Genomic DNA, 16,899 nt, shown 5'->3' with positions numbered 1-16,899 from the left:
GCAGCCACTACTGAAAAACTGAGCATTGGTCCTAGCTGTTAGTACCGATTGGTTTTTGACCCGGTACTAATGTGAGCATTAGTACCAGGTCTAACAGCTAGTTCCCCATTAGTACCGGTGGAGGCTCGCCTCTACCTATAACTAATGGGTGACCTTTAGTACCGGTTGGAGCCTCCAACTGGTACTAACTTTCCTCCTATAAATCAGGCATCTTCTTCCTCCTGCCCGAGCCATTTCCTCTAGATCGGGTTTCATCCATTCATGGTGAAATAGGCTTGGTGTTGCCGGATTTTTAACCATTTTGTGGGGATTTCACTCATTTAAGTGTTCTAAAGATTAGAAATTTCATCCTCCCTTGATACATGGTTAGTATACTAAGTTGTATGCTTTAGAGCTAGAGTAATTTGTGATTTTTAGAATAAGGTACAATGGAGAAATTTTTCATTTATATGCATGTGTTATTTAGAGCTCATATTTGTGATTTTTAGAATAAGCTACAATTTTTTGGATGCTATGTTTCATATTAGTCAAAGAAATTGATATGAGGTTAGAGGAATAATTTCATAGTTTAGTCCTTTACAAATATGAGGTAAGTAAATTATGGGAAAAATATAATTTATTCATATTTTAGTCATTTGCAAATATGAATGAGATAAAAGATGAAACAAAGGTATGTAATTAGTTATTTTTAGAATAAACTACAATGGAGAAATTTTTCATTTATATGTTATGTTTGAGCTAAATAAATTGTGGAAAAAAATATAATTTGTTCATAGTTTAGTTATTTTCACATATGACTAAATAAATTGTGGTACATAGAGTGGTTCGCTCCTCGTGCTGGTGAAGGTGACGCCAGGAGTCAAGCACGCGTGGGTCATGGTCGAGGGTAGTGGCTCCGGTCTAGTGGCAGATCCACCGCCGGAGCCAAGTGGGAAGCGCTGGCAGCGGAGGGTGTTGGATCCCTCACATTAGCCGTGGTCATGGGCAGGAGCTCCGGCAATGGTGGTGCTGCCATAGCTGGCTGGGAAGGAATCGGCGCACGGATAAAGAATGCGAGGCTGGGAGGGAAGATGCGCGAGGACGAGGAAGTCAAGATAAGATGGTGGTGGGACCCACACGCGTCTGTGGGTCATTTCTGGACCCTCATGATAGCTTTAAATGAAGAGCACTTTTCATGTAGTTGCCTCCAAAGAGAAATGAGTTTAATATATTTAGCATTCTGTCATTCCATTGCACGATTGGAAGAGAGCATTCAAGTCGTAAGTAGCTGAAATGCAAGCTCCATTAGGAACTAATGGCTGACTGAAGCCCGATTTTACCACATTGTACAGGTTGCAAACGGAGCCACCAGCCCAGGAATGGACATTGTGTTGGTCCAAGCTGTTCGATGTAGTCAATCAAAATCGATATTGTGCTGATGTAGAGGTGAAAATGATTAGAAATATCAAGTTTTATGTTTAGGCAAAATCGGAAACGAAATGAAATCAATTTTTTTTTAAACCGAAGCTCAATTGGTTAAGAATTTCCATCACCATTTTCACCCGGCATTCCCGTCCATCATCCTCCATGGCTGAGGTCAAGAAATAATGCTCGAGGAATTAGCGCGTCTCCTCCACCCAGCTCCTGGCAGATTGACTCAATGTCTGTTTTGTTACTGCTCACTGGTATTGATCCAAATTCACACTGCACCGGGGCTTATGGTCCCTGGATGACCTGGAAAAGTTCTTTTTATGGAAAATCCCTTTCTGCACCTCTTACTATTATTTACGGCTTTGGTATGATGCCTGAGAGACAAGTCGTCACGTACACTATTAATAATTTGGTTTAATACAAACCAGGATAATAATTGTGCCCGCTACAAGATCATGTGGGGATCATGACCACCTTTGCTTTAATACAAGCATTTGCTTTAATACAAGCATTTCCGAAATGATGTTTAAAATGCTGTCAGCGAGATGCCCGGATCAGAGTCGGTCTCAGCCAAACGTTGGAGGCATTATTAATTCACGACTTCGATGGAAGGAGAAAAATGCCTGCTAGTAGCGTGTGAAGCGGTAACTAGCATAGTTATATTAGAAATGAGGTCTCCTTGCAAAGGAAATTTATTAGAACCAAGGACAGTAGTGGTTGCAGCTGTAGTAGAATATTGCTTATTGACAACCATCACTTCTGTCGAATGTCCATCCAGCTGTACATGCTTATGGTGTTTGGTTCTATGGATTGAAGTTTAGTCCCTGTCACATCAAATGTTTAGATACTGATTAGAAGTATTAAATATAGGTTAATTACAAAACCAATTGCATAAATAAAGACTAATTCACGAGTTCGCGAGACGAATCTATTAAACCTAATTAGTTCATGATTTGACCATGTGATGCTACAGTAAATATGTGGTAATCATGATTTAATTAGGCTTAATAGATTCGTCTTGCGAATTAGTCACGGCTTATGCAATTAGTTTTATAATTAGTTCACGTTTAGCCCTTCTAATTGGTATCCAAACATCCAATGTGACCCGAACTAAAAATTAGTCCATGGATCCAAACACCCCCTTAAGCTACTAAGCATTATGTGTGGCAAATTTTATGGTGCAGCTAACAATCTATGCTCCTATATAGGAATAGGACTATTGTTTTTAGAGACCCTGGCCCTAGAGCATATAATATTGGCAATCATTTATGTCATATCCAGAATATTGACAATCATTTTGCATAATTATTTGGAGCAACCACCAATGTGTTTGACTAATTCTCTTGAGATCACTGGAGTATACCGGGAGCTCCTATCTATCTAAGATAGATAGGAGTTACTTCCAGCCCACCAAGGCCCATCTCAACCTTATCTTCTTCTTCCTCACCTTCTTCCCCAACCCTCCTATTTGATGATGGCTCACTGAAAAAATGTTGGATAAAAAATGTTGTCCAATAATTTTTCAAAAAAGTTAGACCAATATTTTTTCCAAAAAGTTGAACCAACATTACTCCGGAAAAAAGTAGAGCCAACATTTATTCGAAAAAAGTTAAGCCAGCATTTCTTTAGACAAAGTTGAATCCAACATTTTTGGGAAAAAAGTTGCACCAATATTTTTTCAAGAAAAGTTGATCCAACCTTCTTCTCTGGCTCCGGCGGCCGGTAAGGGCGGCGCGCTGAGCGATGGAACATAGGCCCGCGGTGTCGGTGTTTAGACCCGACAACCTACCGAGGGATTGCTTGAGGTAGTGTTTTGGTTAGTAGAGCTCGTCAAGATCAATAACTCGAAGGTAAACATAGACACACGATTTAGACAGGTTCGGACCGCTGAATAGCGTAATACCCTGCGTCCTATGTGTTGGTTGGATTGAATTGCTTTGGAAGGGATCCCTGCCTCACCTTATATTGTCGGGGCACATTTTTTGAAGAAATATTGTATGTCTTCTTCAGTATATCCAATGAATTAAAAGGGAGAATACAGAACAGAACTACAGAAATTTAAAGTGAGTCAGATGCCTTCGCTGACTAATTAACCACGTGAGAGCATGTGCAAAGATGCATCCACTTTCACTTGAAAACAATCTGCTTGTGCTCAACTAGAATCTTTGTAAATCGAGAGAGACTCAATGCAAGTGGTGAAGTCAAGTCAAGCAAAAGATATACTATATACAGGCAAATGGAACTACGGGCAGGCAGAGCGCACGATGGATATAAAATGTGTCGAATGCATAAACAATTTTTCCCTAGTGCAGGTATCACATTGTGCTGCCACCAGTTGGACTCTTGGTAAGTGGTGACTTGGTGCATATATACTCTTTGGAACTAGGGTTCTCTCTGGTTGATATATCAGACTTGTGTGATCCATGCAAACTATGGGCGGAAAGCAAATACCGAAATTAAAGAAACAAAAATTTAGGTTAGAAGATTGGCTAAACCACTAGTTAGTTCATTTGTTAGCCGTAAGGTGTTTCAGTTTTGATAGCCGAAATCAGCCCTCTAGTAATATGGTGCCATCTGAGGAACCACTTGAATGAGTACCTGAAGAAATACTTGAGGAGATTTGTCAAGGAACCATGTGGGAAATCTCTCCAGTCTCCACTCAAACTGACGTACTTGAGATACTCAAATCCTTGCTAAACTGTCTAGTAGTTTCCTAGTACAAATTTTTATGTGCCACTGATAATTTCAGCAAGGATAACCTACTTGGGGCTGGAGGCTTTAGCTAAGTTTTCAAGGGCCAATTAGATTACGACCTTGGCCCACCGTGATTGCGCGAAGTTAGCCTCGAATACTGCAACCTCAGGCTCACACAGTCCAGCAAAAGTGTGTATCTGTCCTTTGCCGTTAACATGACTATGGAAAATGCTTCTGCGTACCAACAGCAATGAGCCACCCGATTCAACCAGGTAGAGCATCCTCTTGAAGATCAAGGGATCATTAAATTTGTTCAAGAAGAGATCATCAAAATTGTTAACTTTGATGACCTGCCCACTCCGAGCAACCTGTGGGTCGCCGGTGTTGTCATCCAGACTGATGTCCAAAGCTAAGAGGTCCTCGCCATAATCAAGAGCATAGAGCTTTCCCTGGTAGAATGCCATGTCAGTAATCCATAAAGATAGGTCCCATGCTACTGACCACAGGCACGCCCCTGGCTGGCACACTGCGATCCGATTGCTACTACCAGCACGGAACGGTGCAGCAATGAGGTCAGATGAGCAAACGATTAGTTTGATCACTTCAAAGTGATACCCTGACACCGATGGCACATCAGACTTGTAGGTGACGCTAGACTGTGCAGGAAGGGTCATGGTAGCACCAGAAAAGGGGTCCACCAAGAGCAAGCGCCAGAATTGACGGTACACCAGCCAGCTACCAGAAGCTGTGGCGAAGTCACTGTCTTCTCTCGAGAACGTGGGGAAGCCATCCTCACAGCCAGGGAAGCGGAGGCGGAGCGGCTCTCCCGAGGGCATGCTGTAGAAGGTCGTGCCGTTCTTGAGAGCGAGCAGCGGCAGAGGAGGGGGCAGACGGACCTGCCGCGCGGCGGAGCGCCACTTGGGGCACACGGCGGCGAAGCGGACGCGGTCGACGTGGGAGGGCAGGCGGCCGAGAACGAGCCCCGCGAGCTCCAGCGGGAGGTCCTCCCACGAGCGCAGTGGCCCCGCCATGGGCCGATCTCGGATCGTGAAACCAACGAACGCGGACGCGTGTCAGTGAGGCAATACATCGAACACCTCGCACGCGCGACGCGGTGCGGGCTGCGGGAGCAAGCTATGGTGGGAGAAGTTGAGTCGCAAGGCAGGTGTAATCGTGTAAGTGGAGAAGGAGGCCGATGATGGAAGGAGAGGGTAGTACCAAACGCAGCTACGGGAGCGGGGAAGCTGCGGATTCCGGTGACCCAGCGGCGTGCTCCTCGCCGCCTCCTGCTCCGGGCGCTGCGGCTGTGGCGCGCGTCGGGAGAGAAGGGAAGGGGAATGGAGTGAGACTTGGAAGATGGCTTGGGCCGAAAAATATGTGGACTCCTCTCAGCTCACCGCGTCACATATGGGCCGAGCCCAATAAGAAATCTAGGCCGTTTCTAGTGTTGCTCACTTGCTCTTTCTTTCTGCACAAAACCACTGGTTTTTTTAAAAAAAAATATGAATCGGTTTGGTGAATCTATACAATTTTTTTGTCTCATTAGGAACACGAAGTTTTAATGGATTTCATAATAATCCGTCCAGTTAGTGTAGGATCTCTTCGCATAAAAAGGTAGGATCACGGAAATAGTTTTAGCTTTTCAAAAGGGCCGTTACCAAAAAAAAACGCTCAATTTATCAAAACTAATGGATATGCGGGGACATATGATCGAAGTGTCCTAAATGAAGAGACAAGTGGCCGGCCTTGAACTACTAAAAAGAACTTCAAGAAGAGCAAAAGAGCTCTCCACTTCGCAAATGCATAGATATACAGTTCAGATAATGAACTAATGAAGGTCCTCAGAAGCCAACAACTTGATTTTACTCAAGCGAGGATGATCTCTCAAATTCAAGCAGTTTGACAATTTATATCCCGGTCTCCTCTACTGAACATGTCATTGCAGTTGTCAGTCGATGCTCAATCCTGTAGTGTGTACGGCCAAACACAAATCGCATGCACGGCCCACCTAATCAAAATTAAACAGGCCCCAGTTTGGATATTGGACTCAAGTTTTCATCGCAAACTCTAACGATATTGTCGTCGCAGTCCTGCCTGCCTGTACGATGGAACGCATCAAGATCACAAAGGCGGCAGAGTTTGCTTCAGTGTAGTCCGTGGAAGAGTAGTCTGAAAACATTTACACTCAATTCTGAATATTCCGAAAGTTCTCGGTTTGAATCAGACACCACAGAGTAGATTTTTGCCATCTCTGAACCAGACACCATCAGACCCAGTCCATTCAAACTTCATCTCCCGCCACAGTTGCCGTTCTCACGCTATCACCGGCGAGGCCATCTACCGGGGATGACGGACAGCGTCTCCGAGATCTCCTTAACATGGGGAGCACTGCTGGAACTTCCCTTCGCCCTCCGCCGCCACCGCCGGAGCTCGTTGGGCCTCCTCTGTAATATTCCAAAAATTTATAATATTTATTTGAGTGAAATTTGCAAAATTTTAAAAAAATTCAAATATGAGCCAACTCTTTCCTCATCCCAAAAATTCCATTTTAAAAAATTGTGTGGAATGATTTGGATATTTTTGAATTCTTATTTGGATTTCATGTTTAAGTGTGAGTTTGAATTTTGAATCTAAATCAAAATTCAAACTCAAAACTAAATCTAAACCTAAATCTAAAAATAAACAAACCCACCTAACCTACCTAACCCGCCGACCCGCTAACCTCTTCGGCCTAGCCCGCTTCGCCGCCACCGCCCGCACCGCGTTGCCCGAGAAAGCAAGCCTAGCAGGCCGACCCAGCCCAGCGCTCGCCCGCTCGCACGCGCCCGCCTCCCTCTCCCTCCCACTGACCAGTCGGCCCCGCCTGTCATCCTCGCCCGATCCCCTGTTCTTCTCCTACCTCCCACCCATACACCTTATGCGCCCGCCTCATGCGCGGGTGGATGGGATGGGAGCGCCGGCCACCGAGCTGGAGTGCACTACCGCGCCCTTGTGCGCACCCGTGACCCGCTCCGAGCCCCGCTTTTGCGCTCGAGGCCCTGGATGCGTGCCACGCCGCCGCACCCGAGCCGCCGCCTCATCCCGGCTGCCCACGTCACCGGTGCCGCCCCACAAACCCTAGTCGCCGCTTCGTTATAAATAGGGACCCCTGACGCCTTCCTCGCCATCCAAGCCACCGGGGTCCTCCCTACCGCCGTCGCCCGAGAGGGGGAAAACAAACGAAGAGGGGAAGGAGGAAGGAGGAGAAGGAAGTGAAGCAGAGGAGAAGAAGAGGAGAAGGAAGCGAGGAGGAGGAGGCCACCCGTGGGAGCCGGAGCTGCCCGACGCTGCCACAGACACCATCCACCTCTCCTTCCGTCACCCCCCGTGAGCTCACCTTTCCCCTCTACCTCATGTCCTCTAGCCGTTGTCGCCGTAGTTGTAGGCCACCGCCGCCTTGCTTAACCCCCAGCCGCTGCGGGCTGGGACTAGCTGGAACCCCCCGCACCGCCGCACCATGTCGTGGCCGGGGGCAACCCCGGGACCGTGCGCCTACGGGCGCAAGACCGAGGGACGAGGGCCGGCCGGGCCGCCGCGCGCCATGCCCGCCCGCGCACTGTGACATCATAGGCGCGGTCACTACGTGCTCTCGCCCACCTGCGCGCACCGCAACCATGCCGTGGCACGCCACGCCGCATCGTATCGCTCCACGCAAGTGCCCACGTGGCAGAGCCACGTGGATAAAGAAAGCCACGTGGTACTGACGTGTCAAAGCCTGGGCCCACGCGTGAGGCCTACTAACAGTCTAATGGGCCCACTAACCTCTGGGGCCCACCGCTGACCGGTGGGGCCCACCGCTGACAGGTGACCGATCAACGCTGACGTCAGCGGACACGTGGCACACTCTCGTGCTACCACGTGGACCAATCAAATGCTAACACGTGTCACCCTTTTTAATAAATATTTTCTAAAAGAATTTAAATGATTAAATAAATCCTTTAATCTTTAAAAATTCATAACTAATTCATTTTAACTCCGAAAATATGAAACCAGTTGCATTAAATTCATAAAATTGAGCTCGTGTTGTTTGTAGCTAGTTTGGTGTTATTCGGATCTCTAAATTTGACTTTCTTGGAGTTTTTGCCTAGATGTAATGTCTTTTAATTTACGTTTCATCGTATCTCGTTCTGTTCACACCCGAGCTACGACTCAGAAGACCTTCAAGACCCCGACTACACCGAGGAGGATCCAATCGACTACGGATAAGGTGTCATGTCATTCCCAATCATATAGATCCTATGCATGCTTAGTTGCTAGAACTTTATTTATGATGCTTGATAATGATGGATTGCATAGCCAACATTTTAGCCATGCCTTGATAATTGTTTATCCTGATTTCCTTGTTTACCTACTTTGTGGAGTAGCTACAGACCCCGAGCTAGTCCACCGCTCACATATCCATATACATGCTTTTGAGTTATGGATGGGCATTTGCCATAGTTTTGGAGATGGAATTCCTTGATCACTCTTGCGTGTGTTTTGGGTAAGTGCAACTCCTTGATGTGTTTTGACGGGAGCGAGCCATGATTGGTACTGAGGAGTGCCTTGCTGGGAGAGAGCATTCTAGACTCTCTCTATACCCCGTACCTGTGGTGGGTACCTTATTTATTACTGAGGAGCAGGTGGCGTACTTGTACATTGCATGTGCTTCGGCACATACTTGTTGGTAGAATGCTCGCTCTCAGCCGCTTAAGGACCGAGTCAGTTTACCACTAGTCACAGCAGTTACTTTCGTACAACCGCTCACTTACGTTATGGGTGGGGTTCGGTCTGAGACTAGTGGTGGATAGTGCTCTACCTGTAGGCGGATTGGAGGATCGTGTAAGGAATCCGAGGCATTGGCGTGCTCTGACAAGACCGCACCCCAACGTGGGTAGGTTTCACAGCTTCGAGGTCCTCACTGGTGATGGCGTGCCCTGCAGCTGAGGACGGTTCCAGACTCGAGGAAATAGGAGTGAGCTATCCACCTACTAGAGCTCCAGCTGTTAGCTGGGGTTTGGACGGATAGCTACCGTTGAGTCTCCATCCGTGTGGTTATAGTTGTACAACCTCTGCAGAGTGTATAAAGCTATAGCTATAGTCCGTATCCACTAATTATGGATAGTACTGTTGACTACCGCTACTTCTGGCTAGACTTTTCTTATTCTTCTACCTCCCCCTTTTGAGACAGGCTGGTGTTTGCCGTTGAGATGTGAGGGAAGGGAGCCCTCACATCGCCTAGTGTGTTTGGGTACTGGATCCTTAGGTGAAGGTTCCGGTGATTTGCATCGACTTCCTTGGGTGAGGTGTTGACCTCAGGGATGATGTTGCTTTGCTACTTCCTTGATTGTTGTTGCTGCATAAACCCCTACAGCCATATATAGGTTTTACTCATGCATATAGTATAATTCCACCATTTCCTTGGCTTGCTGCTTTCGGAGTTGACATGGTCTACCTACTTCTCGGCTAGATGGTGCTTTTTATAGTCGAAGCCCGACTACGACTTCGACAACGACGGTTGCAAAGACTAGGGACTGTTCTTCGCTCGAGTTGCATCTGGAGATGGAGTTTGCCATAGCTTCCGTTCATGCTGCGTAAATGTTTTACTTTTCTTGATTCAGTCCAGATGGACTTGTACCTGCATGTGCTGCTTAGATGTACTCGTTACTCATGTTATCTATGATATTTGTACTCTGTTGCTTTTTATATTTCTGTGTTTGTATGGATTTGTACTATCTGAGATAGGGATTTGCACGTGATAGCTTTTCTAAGACTATTACCGAGATGCGTAGGTTTGAATTCCTCAGAAATAGGAATTCAGGTCCGTTATCCTCTGCTTCGCTCCGCCGCCAGACACCACAACCCAGACGAGGGGCCTATGTGCAAAAATATGGATCGCTATTAATAGTCGCAATCCGATTAAGGGGTATATCTGTAAATATTCGGATCGCGATCCAAATTAGGGGGTAATATGAAAACGATAGGAGGCATTATGCCAAATACTGGATCCGTCCAGGGGGTGCTTTGTAAAGTACATTGACCGTGGTCCGCGCCGGCTACGGCGTCGGCGATGGCTCCCGTTCCGCCGCCCGCGCCAGGCCAGCGACGTCCTCCCGAGAAAGTCCGCCGCATTCTCCTCCGCCGTCGCCCTCACCATTGACCCCGAACCCCATGGACCTGTGCGCCGACTTGACCGCAGTCAGCCACCACCGCCACGACGCTCAGGCTGCCGCCGGCGACCAGAACGCAGGAACCAGGAAGGGGACGGATGAGATGGATGCCACCGGCACGGGAACGGGCACGCACGCGCTCTACCGCCGCCGGCCGATCGATTTGCAGCAAGTGTACTTGGACGCTCTGCAAATTTGTCCAAACTTTAGCAATTTTCTGTGTTTTTTTTCCTAAACCACCTAATTCGGCCAATGTAGATGCGATTCTTACTTCAAAAAAATGTAGATGCGATTCTCATGGAATGTGGCAGTAGACTTTCATTTCCCCATCTCAACATGCTTATGGATGTAAAATGTCCGACGCTTGAGCCATCAAACCACGAGGTTTCGTAGAATATGCCCTGAATTTAACCAAAAAGATATAAAAAATGTCTTCTTTTTCATCTATGAAGGATTTGCCCCTAAATCTTATTTGTACTCCATTGTATGATATGATGGAACACAAACTCCATTGTTAGACCTTTATAACGACAAAGTTGGTTAATTTAGATGCAAAAGAACGAGAAAGTGAGGGATGATGGACTGCAGGGCTGCCCAAGGCGACAGCACAAGAACCTGACACCACCCAGCGTCACGTCCAGTTTCCAGTGCATAGTCAAATTGCAGAACAAGATTGTCCAGGCACACTGAAAACTCAGTTTGTTACTACCGTTGGCATTACTGAAGCTCCAATCCACCCAAAATTGGCAGAACAGAAACCTGAACCTGAGACGGAACGAAGTTTTTAAGGTGGACCAGAATCTGAACCTGATCAAAGTGCTCCAAAATGAACAGGATTAGGAAGAGAAGACTGATGCGTCAGTAGTACAGGATTAGGAAGAGAACCTGACCAGTGTCTCGGCTTGTTAGCAGAGTTTGCTTCAGTCAGTCTGAATATTTACAGCATACGCTCTTTTGCGTCGCTTTGAATTTGGATGCACGAGACATTCTCAGGATTCAGAAGCCTCTTCAGGATTCAGGATTCAGGATTCAGAAGTAGCGTGCTGGGTGGCCAGCTGATGCAACACATTCTACACCGAATTCAGATGCACAAACAAAGACATTCTTTTGTTCCAATCAAATGTTCAGATTCTGCAGGCCAAGCACTTGCAATGTGACCCTGCCGCAAAGTCTGAAAATTCTGGGGTGCAGGATTGGAGTGGTGAATTGGACCACGGATCATCCCGCGCGGTGCTGGGAGCTGGAGCTCTGCTTCAACGTCGCGCTCAATCGGCTCCCCACGGCCAATGCGGGTGCTGGGCTCGCCGCTCTCGTCGCCGTCCTCCTCCTCATCCGCGCGTCGTCCACATCCTTCGCGGCGTCCATCCTCCACCAGCCAAGCCCGACGCTGTCTAACGCGCTCGTCGCCGCGCTCAAGCGCGCGCAGGCCACCCAGCGCCGCGACTGCATCGAGCTGCAGACCCAGCCGCCGCCGCCGCCCGCCATCCACCTCGCCGCCGCAGCAACAGCAGCCTATGCTGACCATCAAGGTCGAGCTCGACCAGCTCATCATTTCCATCCTCGACGATCCCCAGTGTGAGCCGAGTTATGCGGGTGGCCGGCTTCTCCAGCGCCGCCGTCAAGACCAACCTCGAGGAGGAGAGCACCACGGACATATCCTCGACATGGATTACGGCGGGAGGGAGCATCCCTTCGCCCAATGTGTGAACAGCTAAAGGAAAGCCCCGCCCAAGTACGCCAAAAATGCACCAGATCAAAAGGGCATGGGCTTGTGTTTTCTCGTGTACTCCCTCCATCTTAAATATACGACACTGTTAATTTTTTTTCATTTGTTTGACTATTCATCTTTTCTACAAATATTTTTACAAATAGATAAACTTAGAAGTTAAATCTAAAGTACATTTGACAATAGACATAATAATACACATTTTACTTTAGTTAACTCACTCGTTCAATAGATATTGGTGGTCAAAGTTGGAGTAAAAAATCAATGGCGTCATATATTTAAGAACGAAGGGAGTACTCACATTGGCCATTCTCCTCAATGCGCTCAGTGTTGTACGTGCAATGAGATCAACTTGATCTCAGTGGTGAATGTTATAAAAAGAAGATATATTCCACTCATGTTCAAAATTCACAAAAATATATGCGAGTTCCATAGAAGAATCTCGAACATAAATCACCCAATCCATAGGGTTTCACATATGAAAATTTCCTATAGAGTTTCAGTTATATTTCTTTCAAGATTGACTTGTTCCAGAGGGACCATCGGCCTTTTCTAGCGCTAAGCTAAAGGTGGTGAGATGATATGGAACCTGACGACTCTGATGCTGCCAATTGGCAAACATGCCTCACTTACATACAAGAAATCAGGGATAGAAAAAATATTTGTTGGACATAGCTTGCCCCAGGACAAACAATCTCAACAGACACATCTCACAAGACCCACCGGATGATTACATCAAAAGTTAGCCTTTGGTTGACATAAGGATCATAACAGCATGATAAGGAACACATAAACCTCTCGAGTCTTGCTTCCCTACAAAAGATCCAAGATAACAAAGTTTCGAGGCGAAGCCGACACGTCGGACTTCCCCAGCTTAATACTACCTTAAAGTTATGCTAACAGAATAGGTCTATTGACTAGATCATACCACAAGGTTCATCTCAAATTCGCAAAGTTGAGCATGGCACAGTCATGCAACGGCAAGTCAGCATTGTAGAAGCAAACATGCCACCATACTACGAGAAAACAATACTGATGCACTCAACAGCTTCCGTTGTACTTGTAACAACTGTTCAACAAACTGCATCAGTTTGAAGGGAAGAGCCACATCGCCGCACTGTTATAACCTCATTGGAAGGGGGCAGGAAAACTTCCTGCTGATTGCCATGTCGTCGGTGCCAGAACTCACGCTGCAGCTAGATTTGAACTTCTTGTAGTCATCCAAGAACCACACACGCCTGTCCAGCGAGTCACACAGAGGCATGAAAACAGCCCTGGAGCATTGTCCTAGAAACAGCATCTGGTCATCCCCGAGAGTCATCACCTTGGCCCACTGTGATCGTCCGAAGTCTGCCTCAAAAACTGCAAGCTCAGCACACTGTTCAGCAAAAGTGTGCATCTGTCCTTCGCCATGGATATACCCACGGAAAATCTTTCTGCACACCATCAGCAGCGAGCCATGCATGTGAACCAGGTGGAGCACCCTCCGGAAGATGTCAACTGTGACGCAACCAACATTGATGACCCGTCCAATTTGAGCAACATGTGGATCGCCAGTGTGGTCATCCACGCTGATGTCGAGAGCTAAGAGGTCGTTGAATTAACTGTTTGCTTCCTCTACTTATTTTTAACAGGTGTCACATCGAATATTTAGATACTAATTAGGAGTATTAAATCGTAGACTATTTACAAAACCTATTACATAAGTGGAGGCTAAACAACGAGATGAATCTATTAATCCTAATTAATCCATTATTAACAAATATTTACTGTAGCAACACATTGTCAAATCTTGAACTAATCATGGATCAAATCCTCGGATATGACGATCCACAAGATCGTGGCCTCGTCGGAGCTCGGGACCACTTCGTCTGCGTAGGGGAGCCTCATGCTTCTCTCCTCTCCGTCCTAAGATCGAGATCGAGGCGCGTGCGGGACTGGCAGATCGGCGCGGCGCGGTCGGATTCGGGGCGAGGCGGAGCGGCGTGAAGTGGCGAAGGGATGCAGCAAGGCCGTCCAGCCAGCAGCGGATCCCGGCCATCGGCGCACGGGACCGGCGGATCCCGGCCGCCGGCACGCGGGGCGCCATGCGACGACCTCAACGCCTGCTGCCACGACCACTGCAACGCTGACATCGAGAAGCAGGCTGGGCCGACGCGTGCTGGGCTGGCGCATGTGGGCCGTGCGAGTGGTGCTGGGCCGGAGGGAGCGTGAGCGAGCTGGGTTGGGATGGAGCGAAGCTGGGCCGCGTGCGCGCGCGCGCGCGAGCGTGGGGCGGGGAGATGGAAAGGAGAAGGCGGGCCTGGCTAAAAAAAAGAATGGGCCAGAAAGAGGTTGGTGGCCCGTGAGTGATTAGAAGAGGTTTTCTCGACCTGTTCGCTTCAGCTTATTCAGCCGGCTTATCAGCCACCAAACAGTATTTTCCTCTCACAACAAATCAGCCGTTTCAGCTTTTCAGCCGGCTTATAAGCTGAAGCGAACAGCCCCTCCTGTTTATGTGAGAGGAGTTTTGAATTCAAATTTGAATAGGGTTTGGAACGTCGGTTTGAAATGGACTTAGAAATGAGATCTTTTAGAGAGGTTTGAGGTTTAATGAATATAGCTAAGATTGGGAATGGACCTTATAGAAATGTTGATGTATTTAATATTCCGATTAAATTTGAATAATAGTTCTAGGATTTTAGGAAGGGGAATTCAGTTTCTAGAATTTGGAGGGTTTGATTTAGAGTAGAATTTTTAAGACAATCAAATGCATAACATATATAGGTTTAATGTATAGTTTTCAAAGTATAAAAATAGTTGAATAATTTCAAGAAAAGAAATTATGTTAGGTTGAAAGAAAATTTTTAAAAAGTTCATATTTTTAAATGCTCTAGAAAGTATTTTTAGGGATGTTACAGCCCTCGCTTTATCTTGATGAGTTGGTCCTTGCAATCAACCTCGAAAGGTTCTTTGTTGCTTCATTTCCTGCGAAATGAACGATTGGAATGGTACCAAAGTCTGGTACAAAATCCGAAGCTTCGAAGGTTTGTATATAAGGAATGCCGGCGACATTCATAACCCTCGAGATCTTAACATCGTGGCGAACATGCGAGGTTAAATAAATTCCGTGGTCCTTCACTTTACTTCAAAGCAGGGATGAAAACGGTTACGAAATTTCCCGATCTACCGAGTTTCGTTTCCGCAAATACAAGAAACAACGAATCGGAAAATGATACGCGTCGGAAACGATACGGAAACGGGAAAAATGCGTCGGGAACGAAATCGGAAATGGGAGATTGTTTGTTCCACCAGATAGCTCGGTATACCGTTTCCCCTCGAAAATTCACGTCGAAATTTCGAATCCCCGGGAGAAAACCCAGAACCTGATGAACCATGTCACCGTTCCTCACGGACACCTCGCTTCTCGCTCATGTTGTTGCCGCCCCCGCCACCATCTGGAAGCCGGGCGACAAGCTTGATGAAGATGACACGCCGCCACGGCCTCATGGCCGTCGGAGAGGTTCCCGCCCGCCGAATCCTGATTCGGGCCTGATTTGTCAACAGAGACGACGAATCGGAAGCTAGGTTGTCAGACTCGCCCCCAATCCCGACGTTTGACCTACCTCACTCACTAGCCGCATGGGGCCCGCGAGGTGTCTCCATCTCCACCAAATAAGAAGAAAGGGAACGAGGGAGAGGCTTGAGACTCGTCGATCTGTTTTTGTTGAGCGGCATTGCCATGGACGCACGAGCAGAAGGTGAGCGGCGGTGGCCTTGCCTTGACGAAAGGAAGGGGAAAGCAGGGGAGCGTGAGCACGGGGAAGGCAAAGGAAGGGCTGATATTTTATTGGATGTAGGACCCAGCTTACTATCTCTTCCCAATAGTATTAAGCATCATAGAAAATTAACTAAAGCATTTTTTTTCTGAACCCACTCTTATTGCCTAGTTCGGCAATATACCTTGCCCACGCACTAACAGAAAGTCAGATACAGGAAAAATGTAGTAATTAAATTAATATTTGTCTGTCAGTTTCTACAATCGCAAGGTGTAAATTAAAAACATGTTGTGATTATGAATTTTGATTTTTTTTTTATAGTGCCTCGTGGGGAAGCCCCTCTATGTTTATATGATTCACTATCAGAGTATTAGTTGTTGAAAATTATTCTCCTTTTGTATATTTATGTTTGTGTGATTTTCGATTTGACTTACCGGTATCGACCGATATGGACATGATTTCAATCCAAAGGTTTCGTTTCCGATATACCGGCTTTTTCGTTATCGGTATCGTTTCCTGACATATCGTTTCCGTTTTGTTTTCGAGTAAAAAAATATGGTTAGGAAATGATAATGAATATTTTGGATGTTTCCGACTGTTTTCATCCCTAAAGATGCGAGGTTTACAATCTGATCCTTGTGACCGATGTTCGAGGGTAGTGATCATTTTAACGATCCCCCAACAGCTATCTTGTCGCTGGAGGAGCATGTCCCATGTACGCAGACCATTGGGGGCTGCATTATCATTCTCGCGACCTACACGCAAGGAAGAGGAAGTTAAAAGCTTCTGACGCACATGCGTATGAATAGGTTTCAACTTAAAAAAAAAGCATAGATCTCAAACTCATTATCCAAATTAAATTTCGATTACATCATAATATTTCTTACGATAAAATTTTCAAAATAAGGCCACACTTAATTATATTTGGATTATAATTTTACGGTTTTTTTAAGTGAAGTTGGAACATCTTTTACTACTCTGAACAATACATGATCCACACAAATAAATAATTATTTTCTGCAAACAAAAGATTATATATGACACAAATAATTTAAGCTCACGAACAAATGGCTCCACACACGATCAAATTGTTGTACATAGAAATGGATGTGTCAACACCACG

The 16,899-nt window shown here is 46.5% G+C and overlaps 1 protein-coding gene across 1 annotated transcript; it reads right to left on the bottom strand.

The window, feature by feature from the left end:
- Positions 1–3,770: 3,770 nt before the first annotated feature.
- On the bottom strand, positions 3,771–5,416 carry LOC117834544 (uncharacterized). Its single transcript, XM_034714098.2, has one exon. The coding sequence runs from the start codon at positions 5,133–5,135 to the stop codon at positions 4,212–4,214; it is 924 nt and encodes a 307-aa protein (XP_034569989.1). The 5' UTR covers positions 5,136–5,416; the 3' UTR covers positions 3,771–4,211.
- Between the last annotated feature and the right edge of the window lie 11,483 nt (positions 5,417–16,899).

Source organism: Setaria viridis, chromosome 8, assembly GCF_005286985.2.
Source record: "Setaria viridis chromosome 8, Setaria_viridis_v4.0, whole genome shotgun sequence".
NCBI classification, from domain to species: domain Eukaryota; kingdom Viridiplantae; phylum Streptophyta; class Magnoliopsida; order Poales; family Poaceae; genus Setaria; species Setaria viridis.
This window is presented reverse-complemented; position numbering and strand designations above follow the sequence as displayed.

Excerpts from the sequence above, each read along its gene's own strand:
- LOC117834544 (XM_034714098.2), bottom strand. The coding sequence starts at position 5,135 with ATGGCGGGGCCACTGCGCTCGTGGGAGGACCTCCCGCTGGAGCTCGCG.